General features: G+C 49.8%; 1 protein-coding gene across 6 annotated transcripts in view; it reads right to left on the bottom strand.

Annotated features, from left to right (window-relative positions):
* Positions 1 to 17,809, bottom strand: part of IL4R (interleukin 4 receptor) — a 50,085-nt gene that overhangs the window by 8,518 nt on the left and 23,758 nt on the right. For 3 of the 6 annotated variants that reach the window (XM_018040647.1, XM_018040645.1, XM_005697626.3), the window contains 5 exons: positions 15,234 to 15,321; positions 12,843 to 12,981; positions 10,892 to 11,052; positions 8,998 to 9,149; positions 1,882 to 2,038 (listed from right to left, as the gene is read on the bottom strand). In XM_018040647.1, coding sequence (XP_017896136.1) covers positions 1,882 to 2,038; positions 8,998 to 9,149; positions 10,892 to 11,052; positions 12,843 to 12,981; positions 15,234 to 15,303 — 679 coding nt within the window. In that variant the 5' untranslated portion in view covers positions 15,304 to 15,321. Of the gene's footprint in view, positions 1 to 1,881; positions 2,039 to 8,997; positions 9,150 to 10,891; positions 11,053 to 12,842; positions 12,982 to 15,233; positions 15,325 to 17,809 lie in introns of those variants that run through there. The other 3 variants (XM_018040648.1, XM_018040646.1, XM_018040649.1) reach the window with 2 other exon arrangements.

Here is a 17,809-nt window from a genome sequence, read left to right as displayed (position 1 = left end):
GAATCGTAAACACTGGACAGCTGGGGAACTCCCCTGTAAGGCTTCATTTTATGTGAGATAATTCAATATCTTTACAGAAAAAGTCACAAAGTGTTGTTTAGGGGAACAGAGTACCAGATGAGGACTATAGTTCCCAGAACCTCTTGCAGCTAGGTGTGGTCATGTGACCAGTTCCACCAATAGAACTTGAGAGGAAGTGATGCGTGTAACTTCTTGCTGAGGCTTTTAAGAAGCAGCTGTGATCTCCCCACTCTCATTCCCTTTCTGCTGGCTGGATTCGGATGATGGCAGGGCCCTAGAGCAGGGATTCTTCACTTGGGGACTTCCAACATGGTTGCCATTAGAATTTAGGGGTCTGGGAGCTTTGACGGGAAAGAAATGATAGCTTTATTTTCACTAACGTTCTTATATAATTTTATTCATTGATTTATTTATGGCTGTATTGGGTCTTCATTGCTGCACGTGGTTTTCTCTAGTGGGAGGGAGTGGAGCTACTCTTCAGTTGCACGGCACAGGCTTCTCATTGCGGTGGCTTCTCTCGTGGTGGAGCACAGGCTGTAGGGTACACAGACTTCAGTGGTTGCGGCTCCTGGGCTCTAGAGCTCAGACTCAGTAGCTGTGGTGGAGGGGCTTAACTGCTCCACGGCATGTGGGATCTTCCCAGATCAGGGACTGAGCCTGTGTCTCCTGCATTGGTAGGCAGATTCTTCACCAATGAACCACCAGGGAAGCCTTCACTAACTTCTGAAACCTGGCATTTCCTCCCGTTAGGAATGGAGAAAGCAAGCTACAGTGATGGCAGCATCAGCCACTCAGGACCCAACAGAAATCACAGGTATTCTCTTATCACCCAATGGCAGGAGTACCATGAAATATCCTTTAAGCTCATCTACTTTGAAATGACAGTATCTATGAGAACTACCACTAGATTCTATTTTTAATGTGTTATTAAAGAAGCCTATATTCTTAGATAGCAAATATATTTTAAAATCTTTTTATAATCACATTTCAATACAATTAGGTTTCCATTGAAATCCTCTGTACTTTATTTCATACATTTAAAAATATCCTGGCTTGTGGTTGTCAAGGGGCAAGGGGTGTGGGGAGAGGGATGAACTGAGAGATTGGGACTGGCCATATGCACACTACTTTAAGTGAAAGAGATAATCAACAAGGACCTACTATATAGCATAGGGGGCACTATCCTCAGTTCTCATTAACAACCTATATGGGAAAAAAAAACCTGAAAAAGAGTAGATATATGAGTATGTATAATTAATCACTTTGCTGTGCACCTGAAGCTAACACAATATTGTGACTCTAAAAAATACCGAGATGAGGTCCACAGGCTTCGCTGGACTGTCCACGATACAGAAAGGCTAAGAATCTTTGTCCTAGAAAATGGTGGAGCCACAGGGAGGAAAACCAGCTGGCGATCAGCAAAGTTCATGTCGAACTGTTACCTGAGCAAGAAATGCACTCCTACAGTGTTAAGCTGTGAAACCTGTGGGTTTCTCACTGTAACCTACCCCACACCCTGACTGGTAGACCGCATCAGTTGGAAATTCTGTTACTGCAGTTAGAGGCATCTTATGATATGGAAACCAGATATTGGGCTGTAAGTGGCCCCAGAATGAAAGTGGGGAGCAGAGATGCTAATTGCTGAGAGTTCCCTGGTTGCCTAGTGGTTAGGATTCCAGGCTTTCAATAGAGTGACCCGAGTTCAATCACTGGGCCCTGGTGGGGAAACAGATCCTGCAAGCCGTGAGGTAAGGCCAAAAAAAAGAAAAGAAAACCCACACACATACACTCACAAAACCCCCCAAAAACCAGAGACAGAGAGAGATGCTAACTGCTCAGGACTTCCGGTAGGGTACTCACAGTTAAGCCACTTGATGCTGGGGCTCCACTCGCTCCAGGTGCTGTTGTAGCTCTGAGCCCAGGCCTTCACCCGTGCGCTGTAGGAGGCTCCAGACTTTAGGGTGCTGGCCACGACACGGAGGGTGGGCCCCACGTAGGTCACGTTATAGATTCTGACCTGGTGGGAGAAAGGGAGCTGTCAGTGCATCTGCTTGGGGGGAGGGCAGGACCAGCTCCCTCCCGGGCTGCTGTCCTTCGCTGACCCCACAGTGCTGCAGAGCCACCAGCCTGGGTATTTGGTTACTCCTCCAACTCTAGGCCTCTGCCGGCTTCACGACAGTGACCAGAGTCAAGCAAGACGGGTCATGGAACCGGCTCTTTCCCTACTCCCCGCACCCCTCATTGATTAGCCATTTGATGTTACTGAGGCAAGCTGATGAACGATTCTGAGTTTTAATTTCCTCATCTGTAAAATGAAGGTAAGAGTTCCTACTGCCACCTTCTGGCTGTGTGACCTCGGATAAGTGACATAACCTCTCTGGGCCTTGATGTCTTCTTCTGCAAAATGGCGATAATAAAAGTGCCGTCCTCCCAGGGCTGTTCTGAGGATTAAGTGGGTTAATACAGGTCAGTACTTCAAGCTGGGCCAGGCATGCAGGGAGCACAAGAGTGATCTTTCTGAGCACACAGGGTCGCCGCGTGCCTCTCTCTCCAGTCAAGCCCAGAATCAATGGCCCATCATCTCAGCCCCATCCAACCAAGCCCCTCAATGAGAAAGAACTTCCAAGATCTGCCCTTAAGCGAAAAGGGCAGGATGAAGACTAGCACGTGTTGTCTGTTGGCTTTGACGTTAAAAACAGAAAGGGAGAAGGCTTACTGATGGTGGCACACAGACTCTGAGACGGCCCCGTGAGCCTCACCTCATGTCACGTCCTTGGGTCCTTCGGTCCCCTCTCCTCTCCTTGCCTGGGGCGGGGGGTGGGGGGCACATGACTTATTCTGAACCAACAGAATAGGCAAAGGTGATGAATACGTAGGGACCACATGGATGTGATTCCATTATGGAAAACTGTAACTCCAACCTGCCAGGAGACTCTGGCTTTGAAAAGGTCACCAGGGAAGGAATTTAGGGCAGCCTCCTGCTAAAGGCCAGCAAGAACCTGAGGCTCTCAGTTCAAAGCCCACGAGAAACTGAATGCTGCCCATGTCACAGGAGCTCAGAAGGAATCCCCCAGCCAACTCATGTGTGTGCACCCTTGAGAGACCCAGCTAAGCCATGCCCAGGCTCCTGACCCCCAGAAACTCTGGGGCAATAAATATGTGCTGTTCAAAGCAGTCGTGTTTGCAGTAATATTATGTTTGCTTGCTCCGTTGTGTCCAACTCTCTGAGCTCCTATGGACTGTAGCCTGCCAGGCTCCTCTGTCAATGGGATTCTCCAGGCAAGAACACTGATATGAGTGGGTTGCCATGCCCTCCTCCAGGGGATCCTCCCGACCCAGGGATAGAACCTGCGTCTCTTACATCTCCTGCACTGGCAGGGGAGTTCTTTACCACTAGCGCCACACGGTCTGGTGTAAAGTGAGCCGAAGGGAGGTTGTACACAGAAGGGAAGCAAAGTCCTAACAGCCTGCTGGAGAAACTGGAGGGCAGCTAGAACTTTCCAGGGAAGCTGGGGACGGGGTGGAGGTGGCAGGAGGAGACCCAGGGCAGGGAGAGAAGGGCACTCTCACTCTCAGTGTCCCTTTCTTTCTAAATTGCAGAGAACAGGAAGCAGCAGCTGGAGCTGGTTCACAGAAGGAATCATACACTCTAGAGAGGAGTAGGGAATTGAGAAACGTTTTACTAAGAAACAAAAAAGAAATGGAGCTTCCAAGGAACTACTTGTGGTACACGTGGCTTTTTTTAACAAAAGGGCCAGGTGTTTGGGAGACTGTTCTGAGCAAAGGATCCCAGGGAAGGGGAAAATAGCACAGGCTCTGGAGTTTAAATCCTGGCTTCAAATGCCAGCTTGGCCATTTCCAATGTTGGGACTCTGGGTGAGTCATTCCACCTCTCCAAGCCTCAATGCCCTCATCACTAAGTAGAGAGACAAACACTTATCCACCTGCAAGGCTTTCCCAGCCATTAGTCACAATACACATCATGCCTGGCACATAGTAGGCACTCAAGAAATGATCGTGAACATGGCATTCACGGCCCTCGGTAGGCTTGAGGTCTCATTTTCTGCCTTTTCACTGTATACACTCCCACAGCCCCATAATCCTCAGATATGCCATGAATTTTCATACCTCCAAGCCCTCTACCTGGCCTATCCTCTCACTAGAGAACTCCTATACATCCTTCAATGCCCAAGCCAAAACTCCATTACAGAATCTTTTCCAGAAATCATCCAGGATAAGGAGTAGCTCCATCTCCCGAATTCCACAGTGAGTTTCTAATATTTTTAGAATTGATCCCACCAGTCTGAGCCACAGCTGGTGTCTGTAGTACTGTAGCAAACACAGCTAGACACCCACCCAGCATCTATACCACTGGGGTCAAGTACTCAAAGCTCAGGGTAGGTAAGCCTCTGTCTCCAGTTCTAGGGTTAATGCTCATTGGTCCAAACCAATCATGGCTATTTCATTCCCAAGCCTGTGATTGGTTAGAGAGGAGCATGTGACCATCTCTGGCCAATGACCAATGAGGGGAATTGTTGCTGGCCCAGTTTTGTCCTTGGGAAGAGAAAGATGGGGGAAGATGTCTCATTAGCTTCTGCCCCACCAACAAAAGAAGCAGGAAATGGAATTCTGAGGCCTGGGGCAACCCCGAGCACCTACATGACCACTAAGCAACAGCCCAGGCACATTGACCCATTCTGTCCACTGGCTGGAGTCTGGTGCCAGGTCCCAAACCCAGCTGCATTTCAGCCAGCCCAGTCTCTGTTCCCTGTTCCTTAGAACTTCCTTTGAGGAGCCACCCCTCCCTCATTCTCGGCCCATCTGGTCTGGGTGGGGTTGACCTGACCCGCTCCAGAGGGGGGAATGTAATCCTCCCCTGGGGCAGTGTGAACACTGCCTCAGCATCCCCCTCCTGCTTACAGCCTGTGACAGGTTCAGAGATTGGCATGTGGTCCCAGGCAGGTAGCTGATCACTGGCCCTAGGACTTTTAATGAGGCTATCTGGAGGGAAGAACTATTCCCACCGTGGCTTTAAGGCCGGAGCTTCCATTGGGCATATTGGCCTCTACGTGAGCAAAGAGCCTGCTTAAAAATGAGGCCAAGGCCTTCCCTGCTGGCTCAGTGGTAAGAATTTGTCTGCCAATGCAGGACACATGCATTCGATCCCTGATCTGGGAAGATCCCACGTGCTGCAGAGCAACTAAGCCCATGGGCAACAACCACTGAGCCTTTGCTCTAGAGCCTGCTCGCCACAACTGCTAAAGCCTGAGAGGCCTAGAGCCTGTGTTCTGAAACAAGAGAAGCCACCGCAGTGAGAAGCCGGGCACTACGCCTAGAGAACAGCCCCCGCTCCCCACAGCCAGAGAAAGCCTGGGCAGCAGAAGACGCAGCACAGCCAAAAACAATAAATTAATGAAATTATTAAAAAAAAACAATGAAGCCAGGGCTTCCCTGGTGGCTCAGTGGTGAAGAATTAGCCTGTCAGCGCAGAGGACATGGGTTCAATCCCCGGTCTGGGAAGATCCCACATGCCTGTGGAACAGCTAAGCCTGGGCACCACAACTACTGAGCCTGTGCTCTAGAGCCTGCAAGCCACGACTATGGAGCCCAAATGCCCAGCTCCTGAGGCCCGCATGCCTGGAGCCTGTGCTCTGCAACAAGAGAAGCTACTGCACTCGAGCGCCGCAGCTAGAGTAGCCCCCACGCGCCGCAACTAGAGAAGGTCTGCCTGCAGCGACATTGTTTACAAATAAATAAATAAAAATGAAGCCAACACAGAATAAGGCAGGACCAAATGATGGAGACTCCAGGATCCTGGATCCAACCGTGACGGGCAAACACATGACCTTCCTTTGGACTCCATAGGTGGTACCCTTTTCTCCCCTCCGGCCCATCCCCTGAGCTAAGCCCTCACAGTTCCAGGAATTGGAAGGGGATTTACTGACCAAACTGTCTCCTTCTTTGGCGTCTATGTCAGCCCCCCTTCCCAACTGCTCTGAACCTCTCCAGTGTGAGCCCGACTACCCTTCCTGTTACTGCCCCACATCCTGGCCCAGTGCCAAGGAGGAAAACCACACCTGAGAGATGTAAATCAACACCCACCACCCCACCAGCTTGGCCAGAAAGAGAGGAAGCAGGAACAGAGCTGATGTGGCAGCTTAAGACGTCTGGGGCCTCTCGGCGGCAGACAAGGGCAGGCCAGACCGGCTTCCGGGACACGAGGCCTGGTCCCCAGCAGACCCTGAATAGTTACAGACCAGGGTCCAGGAGGACGAGATGGGTGGGATTTTGAGGTCCGAGGCTCTCAGGGGAAAAGGAAGACGACATTTATCATGTTGTCGTGCCAGGCAGGGGTGCCTGTCTGTCACCCACTTTGTGCTCTCCACAGCCCTGTGGGGTTGGGCACTCTTGTTAGCGCCAAGTTACAGATGGGGAAACCGAGGCAAGAGGAGGGTGAGCAAGAAACTCAAGATCATGCAGCAAGTGGCAGGGAAGATACTGGAACCTGGCTCCATGGGGCGCCAGGGCCCCTGGCGTTCAGATGTCGTCCCTCCAATGGGAATATCTGAGGTGAAAACCTGAGTGGCTTACAGTGGCCTCCACCCCAACCTGCACCTAAAATAGAGGGGGCCTCAGCCATCCATTGTATAGCCCTGAGATTATTTGATGTTTTCTTACATATCAACTCTCCCTGTTTTAAAAATGTCAAAGCGTGCTGTGCGTGCTAAGTCACTTCAGTCTTGTCCAGCTCTTTGCGACACTGTGGACTGTAGCCCACAAGGCTCCTCTGTCCATGGGATTCTCCAGACAAGAATGCTGGAGTGGGTTGCCATGCCCTCCTCCAGAGGATCTTCGCCACCTAGGGACTGAACCCACGTCTCTTATGTCTCCTGCATTGGCAGGCAGGTTCTTTATCACTAGTGCCACCTGGGAAGCCCCAGAATGTCAATCAGTTCAGGTCAGTTCAGTCGCTCAGTTGTGTCTGACTCTGTGACCCCCGGGACTGCAGCATGCCAGGCTTCCCTGTCCATCACCAACTCTCACAGTTTACCCAAACTCATGTCCATTGAGTCAGTGATGCCATCCAACCATCTCATCCTCTGTCATCCCCTTCTCTTCCCACCTTCAATCTTTCCCAGCATCAGGGTCTTTTCAAATGAGTCAGCTCTTCACATCAGGTGGCCAAAGTGCTGGAGTTTCAATTTCAGTATTAGTCCTTCCAATGAATATTCAGGACTGATTTCCTTTAGGATGGACTGGCTGGATCTCCTTGCAGTCCAAGGGACTCTCAAGAGTCTTCTCCAACACCACAGTTCAAAAGCATCAATTCTTCGGTACTCAGCTTTTTTTGTATTCCAACTCTCACATCCATACATGATTACTGGAAAAACCATAGCTTTGACTAGACGGACCTTTGTTGGCAAAGTAATGTCTCTGCTTTTTAATATGCTGTCTAGGTTGGTCATAGCTTTTCTGCCAAGGAGCAAGCATCTTGTTATTTCATGGCTGCAGTCACCATCTGCAGTGATTTTGGAGCCCAAGAAAATAAAGTCTGTCACTATTTCCATTGTTTCCCCATCTATTCACCATGAAGTGATGGTACTGGATGCCATGATCTTAGTTTTCTGAATGTTGAGTTTTAAGCCAAATTTTTCACTCTCCTCTTTCACTTTCATCAAGAGGCTCTTTATTTCGTCTTTGCTTTCTGCCATAAGGGTGGTGTCATCTGCATACCTGAGGTTACTGATATTTCTCCCAGCAATCTTAATTCCGACTTGTGCTTCATCCAGCCCAGCATTTCACATGGTGTACTCTGCATATAAGTTAAGTAAGCAGGGTGACAACATGCAGCCTTGACGTACTCCTTTCTTGATTTGGAACCAGTCTGTTGTTCCATGTCCAGTTCTAACTATTGCTTCCTGACCTGCATACAGATTTCTCAGGAGGCGGGGCAGGTGGTCTGGTATTCCCATCTCTTGAAGAATTTTCCACAGTTTGTCGTGATCCACACAGTCAAAGGCTTTTGTGTAGTCAGTACAGCAGAAGTCGATGTTTTTCTGGAACTCTCGCTTTTTCGATGATCCAACAGATGTTGGCCATTTGATCTCTGGTTCCAAATACATTCGTTTAAAAAGGAACATCACAAATAAAAAAAAAAATAAAACAGAACCCCTCTGCCACTGCTGTGATTGGGGACAAGTATCAAGATACCATGGGCATCTCATAAAGTAAATGCAATCACAGCCAAGCAATGGCATTAAATTATGGCTGTCCATGTTTTCTGAGGGAAGGCTCAGACTGTAGGCCCTTCTTTCTGTTACAAAGAAGCTCAGCTGACAGATTTCTAATTTATATTCATTCAAAACTTTGATCATAGTTCCATGTATTTTGGTATCTAGTATTACTGATGAAAGTCTAGAAAGTTTATTATTCATAGTGCTTTAAAAAAAGTATTTGAATGAGGCTTGAAACTTCAAATCCAATTCTGAGGATTTAAATACTATGTTGTTAAAAAAAAAAAGGAAATTAACCTGTGATACAGCATTATTAACTAAAGTACAGATTTGGTTCAAATGTCAAATAAATAAATAAAAAATCTTCTTAAAAAAAAAAAGCTCAGCTGAGAAGCGACTCTTGACAGTCAGTGGCAGGAGGGAGTGAACATCTCGCCCTGAGATTCAGTCATTTAAGTGTGTTTAGAGTATTGCCTAAAATCTCAAGTGCCCCACCCCTGGGAAACAGATGTGGTCCACAGCTCTTCCTTTACAGATGAGGAGCCATGTCTGAAAATAAACTCCCTGTCTGCACACTGGGCATCAGGGGCCTGGAGAAGTGGAAAGACTGGTCCCCGAACAGAGCCACGACCAGCCACGTCCGGATGGGGGTTGTTCTCCCCATCTCACACCCCAGAGTCTGAGTCTCCACCCACCCGAGTCCCAAGCGGTCACAGAGAAACCCCGCGGGGCGCCCACTCACATCCGTGGGGTCGTTTTCATTTGAGACGTTGACCAGGTAGGTAAGCTCGGAGCACAGAAGGTTATCAGAAGGGTACGGGTTGTTCCACGTCAGCAGCCATGTGTGGGAGATGTCGGCGTGAACCGTGAGGTTTCTGGGGGCCAGCGGTTTCACTGTGGAGAAGGAGTGGCTGGTGAGGGGCTGGGTAGGGCGACGGGAGGAGGTGGGCCCGTGCAGGCACGTAGACAGTTTAGAGCCTCAGTCACCACCACCTCCGCAGCACATCAATGGGAAACCACATCGATTTAGTCATAACAGAGAATTACAACCGTATACCCGATTCTCATGTTGCTAAAATCCTACTGAGCACTGATTGTTCTTCTTGTTTAGGTGTTAAGTCATGCCATACTCTTTTTGCTACCCCATGGACTGTAGCCCACCAGGCTCCACTGTTCATGGGATTTCCCAGGCAAGAATACTGAAGTGAGTTGCCATTTCCTTCTCCAGAATATCCTCCCTACCCGGGGATCGAACCTGCGTCTCCTGTACTGGCAGGCAGGTTCTTTACCACTGAGCCACCAGGGATGGCCACTGAGCACTTCAGTGGCTATTAACTACCTTTTCACAGTGAATGCAAAATGGATAAGCCAAGCAACCCGAACTCTGGCTTTTCCACTTTGATCCTTCATACTTCTGGCCACATCTGTGTACTGTATTATTTACTAAGCATTTTTCTTTATTTTGATTCCTGTGTTTTAAACCTTCGTCTCTTTTAAAATGATCATACCCATGAGATCACAGGTACATAATGAGCATTAAAACTCGCTCAGTCGTGTCCAACTCATTTCAACCCCATGGACTATACAGTCCATGGAATTCTCCAGGCCAGAATACTGAAGTGGGTAGTCTTTCCCTTCTCCAGGGGATCTTCCCAACCCAGGGATTGAACCCAGGGATCAAATCCAGGTCTCTCACAATGCAGGAGGATTCTTTACTAGCTGAGGCACAAGCGAAGCCCAAGAATACTAGAGTGGGTAGCCTATCCCTTCTCCAGTGGATCTTCCTGACCCAGAAATTGAACTGGGGTCTCCTGCATTGCAGGTGGATTCTTAACCAATTGAGCTATGAGAGAAGCCCCTAAAATCAATATGCATGTGTAAAAATTATTTTAATTGATAGATTCATTCATAGGTCAATTTAAATCACCCCCACCCCACCCTGGGTATGAGAAATCCCTTCAGGAATTGCTGATGTAGTGGCGAAGACTGTGTGCTCTGTGAGAATACTGCCTCTGTCACTTAATAGCTGTGTGACCTTAGGCAGGTTACTTGCCTTTTCTGAACTATGTACTTTTTTTCTTCTCAATTGCAAAATAGGGGTAATAACTGTCTTTGAGAAAGCAAGGCTCAGAGAGGTAACACGGCTTGCCCAAGGTCACACAGTAATAAATGGTGTTTTAAACGCCTGTTACTACACTCCAGCACGCTCTCCAGGGATTCCTGTGGGAACTCTGGGTATCAGGATAAGGGCAGCCTCCCATGGTCTACACTGTCTAAAGAAGCAGCAGCTGACTAGTCGACAGAGGGTGGAAGGATGGTTCCCAGTTCAGTTTCTGACCTGCAGCAAGCATGCCTTCCACCAAACATACCTCATTCAACACGTTGATCTGGGCACTTAAATTCTGAAGGTTGAAATATCTGAACTGAACGGGGCCTGATGTACTCTTGAGCCCAACTCCATTTCAAAGATGGGAGGACTGAGGCCCAGAAAGAGGCAAGAACCCCATGGGGTTTGGGAAAAGGTAGGAGGCTGCTTGGATGGCCCTCTCCCGGGAATGAAGCCTGCCCAGCACACTGCAGGAACACCTGCAGCCCCGCCCCGCCCCTGGCCCCGCCCCCGGCCCCGCCCCACTCACCGTGCTCGCTGGGCTTGAAGGAGCTATTCCACAGCAGCTGCCCCCCGGCCCACAGGTCCAGCTGGTAGATGTCTTCTCTGACCGGGTTATCTATCTGCATATGGCATGTGCACACCGCACCCCCGACACCTCCTCTGTTCTCGGGGACACATGTGTTCTTTCTGCAAACACAGATGTTGTATTAGACTGGGCACGTGACTCACTGGCGACCCCGGGACACACCTCAAGGAACCTCAGGCCCTTCCAGCTTCCTGGTCACCCTGCCTCAAGGACCAGATCTGGGGACTTGGGATCACAGTAGCTGGGGTGTGGTGGGGACAATGGCCTGGGAACACCTCCCTGCTGCCCATAGCTCCTCATCACATCCACTGTGGACTTTTATCCACCCCTGTCCCCAGGCTTGGACCCTGAAAGCCACTGAAAGGGAAGAACCCATGGCATGAAAGAATTTGTAACAACATGTGTGTGTCCTAGCGCCTCTCCGGTAGCACAGTCCAGCCTGGGCACATGCCCTGTGCCCCACAGCCTAATCCTAACGAGTCACCCAAAATAGCCAACCCCACATCTCATGGGTTAGGCCAGCAGCTGGCAAATATTTTCTGTAATGGACCAGATACTAAATATTTGTGGCTTTGCGGGACATACCCTTTCTGTCCCAACTATACAACTCTGCTGATACAGCACAAAAAAGCCCCAGCCATAGACAATACATAAACAAATGGGCATGGATGTGTGTCAATAAAACTTTATTTAAAAACATGGGTGGTGGGCCAGATGTGACCCATGGGGCAGTTTGCAGATCCCCAGTCTAAGCCAATGTGCATACAGAAGCACAGTTGGTAGCCCAAATTGGGTAGCCACGTTGGGTGTACTCAGTAGCCCACAAAGAGTATGCTGTATATCCCACTGTGCTCCGTAACTGTATGCCTTGTGTACTAGGTCATGTCCTGGGTACCACGTGCAACAACAGTTACCCCTGTGTAGCATGGGATATCCCAGTGAACCAGTGAACTGGAAAAACATTTCAAGTTCCATGGTCCACCAATCACTGCAGTGAGCTCTATCACTAACACCGCACCCCTAAACAATGGTCTAGCCTGGAAGTTCTCAAAGTGTGGTCTGGGGTTCCACTGGGTCTAACAGTTTTCATAGTAATACTCTGACATCAGCCATCATTTCCACTGGTTTTCCCTCACAAGCTTAGAGTGCGATTTTCCAGAGGCTACATCATCTGTGGCGATGTTGTTGCTCTGACAGCCTGTTGAATGTGACCTGGTTGGCTCTTGGGATTTAAATTTTCTGTTTTAATTTCTAATACAGAAAATATCAATAGATGTAAGTTACCCAGGCTTTATCTATTGGAAGGACTGATGATGAAGCTGAAGCTCCAATACTTTGGCCACGTGATACAAAGAGCCAACTCAGTGGAAAAGACCCTGATGCTGGGAAAGACTGAGGGCAGGAAGAGAAAGAGGTGACAGAGGATGAGATGGTTGGACGGCATCACCGACTCAATGGACACGAGTTTGAGCAAACTCTGGGAGATAGTTAAGGATAGGGAAATCTGACATGCTGCAGTCCATGGGGGTCTCAAAGTGTCGGACACGACTTAGTGGCTGAATAGCAACAACAGCTGATGTCAGACTAAAGCTGTTGGGGTCCTCGCTAATTCTTAAGCATTCAAGAGAATCCTGAGACAAAAATGTTTGATAACCTTTGATCTAGTCCAGAATTCCACCATATCCACCTGCCAGGTGCCTTGGTGACACTGAGCCTGGAGCCCCACAATGCACTCATTGCCTCTTACCCTGCACCCCAGGGTACCTCATCTCTACGGTGCCCAGTCAAGCCCCCAAGAGCTGAATTTAGCACATGCATTCCAGCACACCACCTAGGCCAGGTGAACTCCAAGGCAAACCCTCCCCAACTCCCAGCTCCAGCCCAGGCTTACTCAGAGTAGTAAAAATTCAGCTGGTAGGATAGGTGGAGCTCGGCTCTGCAGTTGGTGGGCCCGGCCATCTCCCACTCACAGGTGGAGATGCTGATGTAGTCGGAGAAGCAGGTGGGATCCTGAAGGACCCTCATGCTCCCTGGGGAGACACAGGACACCTCTGAGCAGCTGGAGCCCGACAACCAAGAGGGATGAGTCAGAAACCAGCCCACACACAACAATGAAACCACTGTCACAGGCACAGTCCCTACAGAGTGGGGCCCAGGACCGGGCTCCGGGAGTTTCCCAGCTAGCACTGGGATGATGCCTGCAGCTGAAGAAATACCCTCTGGTATAGGGTCCATCAGTGGGGACAGACCAAATGCACTTTTATCATATGCAAACTCAGTGACCTGCCCATGGCTGAATGAAAGGAAAAACGTCAGTCTGGGGATTGCTACCCCACCACCACAGGCATCTGTCCCATGGTGTGGGTTGGGGGAGGCACTATTTTCCACTGACTTGCTCCCTGCGGCCCATCTATTCCCCAGCCCTCTCTGTGCTCAGGAGGCTGATCCTCATGGCCTTGTCATCCAGACGCCTTGTCCTCTGGCTTGGGCCAATGCTGAAGGACCGGGTGAGAGGCTTGGGGGACTTCTTCCAGCGAGTTTGTTGGCAGAGCTGGAATCTGAACCCAGCCAGATGAATGCTGGGTTTGCCAAATCATCAGGGAGCTATTGCCCTGCTCTGGGTGGCCATACCCAGCCACCAGGTGGCTTCCGGCTCCCACGCTCATTACCAGGCCCCTCCCAGCTCACAACAACTTGCGTTTGTTCGATGGATAAAGGAGTTACCACATTAAGGAGAATCTTGCTGCTGTTTAGTTGCTAAATCATGTCAGACTCTCTTGCGACCCCACAGACTGTAGCCCACCAGGCTTCTCTGTCCTTGGGATTTCCCAGGCAAGAATACTGGAGTGGGTTGCCATTTCCTCCTCCAGGGGCTCTTTCCAACCCAGGGATCAAACCTGTATCTTCTGCACTGGCAGGTGGATTCTTTAACACTGAGCCACGAGGGAAGCCCAAGAAGAGTCATAAATGTCTAATAAATACCCCAAACTCATCTCATGTCCAAAACTAACTCCTGATTCCCCGCCCACTACAAGTATCCTCTGCATCTTATCAATGATAACTGTGTCCCTCCCAGTCACTCAGGTTAGAAATACTGGAGTCATTCTTGCTCTGTCTCTCTCACCTCAATTCCAATCTGCCTTCAGATCTACTTTCAGATGGATCCAAACGCCAATGCCCGCCCCCTCTGCCCTGCTGGTCCCGGCCCCACCCATCTCCAGGGCCCCACCCATCTCCAGGGCCCCACCCATCTCACGGGCCCCACCCGTCTCACGGGCCCCACCCATCTCACGGCCCCACCCATCTCAGGGCCCCACCCATCTCACGGTGCCTCCTCCCTGCCTCCCAGCTCCCACCCCGCTGGGGCCCCCCCCCCCCCCCCCCCCCCCCGCCGTTTACTTCGTTGTCTCCACCTGTTCCCTCCTCCTGCTCACTGACTCCCCTACGTCTGCATCGTCTGGTCTCTCCAACACCCCAGGCAGGCTCTGGGCTTGGGGCTGCCACTGAGCACACTCCTAACCTGGACGCGTGCCCAGTTCCCCATTTCCTTCACATTTGTGCTCCACTGCGACTCCAGGCACTTTATTTTATTTTTTATTTTTTAAATTGAAGGACAATTGCTTACAGAATTTTGTGGTTTTCTGTCATACATCAAAAAGAATCAGCCATGGGTATACCCATGTCCCCTCCCTTCCTGAACCTCCCTTCCATCTTCAAATCACAGTCCTCCCCCTCCAGCCAGCATTCTGAGTCCTGCCTCATCTGTCCTATTCTGTCTTTCCCCATCATCTTCTGAATGAATCTGAGCAAAACTCTGGGAGACAGTGGAGCCTGGCATGCTGCAGTCCCTCGGGTTGCAAAGTCAGACACAACTTAGCGACTGAACAACAGCAACATCACCTTCTAAGGTAGCCTCTCCCTTCTCCAGGGGATCATCTCAACCCAGGGATAGAACCTGGGTATTTATTGCAGGCAGACTCTTAAAACTAAAGTGGGTAGCCTATCCCTTCTCCAGCGGATCTTCCTGACCCAGGAATCGAACTGGGGTCTCCTGCATTGCAGGTGGATTATTTACCAGCTGAGCTATCAGGGAAGCCCCTAAGGATCTTTAGAATCTCCTTAATATTAGAAGCATCTGTCATCAGCTGTCCCCTCCCACTATCATGCAGTCTCCTCCAATCTTTGTGTTGTTCTCTGATTATCCTGGGGGCCTGGTGCGGAAACAATCCAAAAGTCTGCTGAATGAAGGAAGGAACAGATGACTGACGGGGGGATGACTTACCAGAGCCGGCCACCCACAACAGGATCAGGCAGCTCACTGGGAACATGAGTACAGAGAGAAGCCGCCCCATTGGGAGATCCTACAGTGCCTGCTGGGAGCAAGTAATCGGGTTAGCGGGTTAGCACTGACTCGTGATCTCCCAGCCCCATCAACTCGACCAGCTTTCAGAGCTCACCTCCCTCCAGACACAACCCTCCCTCGGCCAGCAACAAGCCTTCCACACCCACGAGAGCGCTGCCTACAACCACTAAACACAACACACCCGCACAAAGCCCAGAGTCAGAGCCACAGAACACCTGTTTCAAGAGATGCTTCTTAAAAGACACCCCATGGCCTGTTGAATTTGAGCAACCCCCTTAGACTTCTGCAAATTCATAATGCACATTAACATGTGAAGGTTCTGATAAGTCTCACAGTAAAGGAATCTACCTTTCTTCATTTAACCCAAGGCTTACAAAATTTATTTCCAGACCTAACCTTCATTTATGTGTGTGTGTGTGAAAACCCCAATTAATCTATGGAGCAATTTACAGTTCCTTGAAATATACTTTGGAAATGCCGATCTTTAATTGTCCAGCCTTACAGAGCTGGTTAAATAAATGATGGTACTCATGCCAGGAAGTATTGTGCGCTGTGCTTAGTCACTCAATCGTGTCCGACTCTTTTGTGACCCCAGGGACTGTAGCCTACCAGGCTCCTCTGTCCATGGGATTTCCCAGGCAAGAATACTGGCATGGGTTGCCATTTTCTTCTCCAGGGGATCTCCCTGACCCAGGGATTGAACTTGCTTCTCCTGTGTCTCCTGTATTGTAGGTGGATTCTTTACCCATGAGCCATCAGGGAAGCCCCCATGAAGCATTGCTGCTGCTGCTGCTAAGTCGCTTCAGTCGTGTCCGACTCTGTGCGACCCCACAGATGGCAGCCCACCAGGCTCTGCTGCCCCTGGGATTCTCCAGGCAAGAACACTGGAGTGGGGTGCCATTTCCTTCTCCAATGCATGCAAGTGGAAAGTGAAGGTGTAGTCGCTCAGTCGTGTCTGACTCTTTGCGACCCCATGGACTGCAGCCCACCAGGCTCCTCCATCCAGTGGGATTTTCCAGGCACGAGTACTGGAGTGGGGTGCCATCGCCTTCTCTGCCATGAAGCATTAGGCAGCCACTAAAAATGACGCTGCTGAGCGTGTCAGATTCACTACGTCCATGGTTTGTACCCATGTAACTTTGCATCCCTTGGACAGCAAGGAGATCAAACCAGTCGCTCCCAAAGGAAATTAACCCTGAATATTCACTGGAAGGATCGTTGATGAAGGTGAAGCTCCAATACTTTGGCCATCTGATGCAAAGTGCTGACTCACTGGAAAAGACCCAGATGCTGGGCAAGATTGAAGGCAAAAGGAGGAGGGGACGGCAGAGGATGGGATGGTTGGATAGCATCACAGACTCAGTGGACATGAATTTGAGCAAACTCCGGGAGATATTGGAGAACAGGGAAGCCTGGTGTGCTGCAGTCCATAGGGTCAGACATGACTTAGCAACTGAACAACATCTTTGCAGCGCTCCCACCCCCATCATCACTCCAGGGAGGGTGTTCTCCGCAACCCTTGAACCCTGGCCTCAGCTATGTGACTAGCTCCAGCCAGTAGGACATTAGCAAAAGTGACGTACAGGGAGACACGCTGTTGCAGGGCCACTGCCTGGACAACACGCCTGGGCTAGACTCTGGGAGGATGCTGACATGCAACAGTCCCAGCAGTTTCATGCTGCGTTAGGCAACAGGCGGCCGCCCCACTTGGGAGAGTGAGGTCACTTGAGTCAGGTCAAGATCAGCAGGGCTGCCTGGCCAACTGGAGACTGACCTTGGATGCACTAGTGAGATCAGCCCAGCAAAATCAGCCAAGCCCAGGTAAGCTGCCCCCACAAACTTGAGCTAACAAATGTCTCCTGCTACATGCCCCTTGAGGTTTTGTGGTTAGCTGTTACAAAACACTATTACTGTTCCCCTCCAGTCAGTACTCTGCCACCCTGACTTCTAACCCTGGATCACTTTTCCGCTGTTTACACAAATGGAATCGTGCATCACCCCTAATGTGTTAATGACATCCCATAATCCGTGATCTGTTGCTGTTTTCAGTCACTCAGTCGTGTCTGCCTCTTTGCAGCATGACAGGCTTCCCTGTCCTTCACCATCTCCTGGAGTTTGCTCAGACTCATGTCCATTGAGTTGGTGATGCCATCCAATCATCTCATCCTCTGTTGCTCTCTTCTCTTCCTGCCCTCAGTCCTTCTTAGAATCAGCACCCAATCCGTGATTGGGGAATAAAAATTATTAAATGCGGTTACCCCAAAGAAAATCTAATTCAAATCCCCCCAAATCACAAGGCCCAGCAAGAACCCCTTAAGTACTGAAATCTATTCTTCCATATCTGTTTTATTAAAAACTAGGAGATAAATATAAATTTTATTTACCAAAATTGCAGCACCCAATACATGCTAAAGCTTAAAACTTAAACTTACTACATCCTTTAACATCATTCCAGGCCACTAGGATCCCCAGCAGTTAATTAGTAGTATTCCATT

Source organism: Capra hircus, chromosome 25 (genome assembly GCF_001704415.2).
Source record: "Capra hircus breed San Clemente chromosome 25, ASM170441v1, whole genome shotgun sequence".
In the NCBI taxonomy this organism is placed as follows: domain Eukaryota; kingdom Metazoa; phylum Chordata; class Mammalia; order Artiodactyla; family Bovidae; genus Capra; species Capra hircus.
This window is presented reverse-complemented; position numbering and strand designations above follow the sequence as displayed.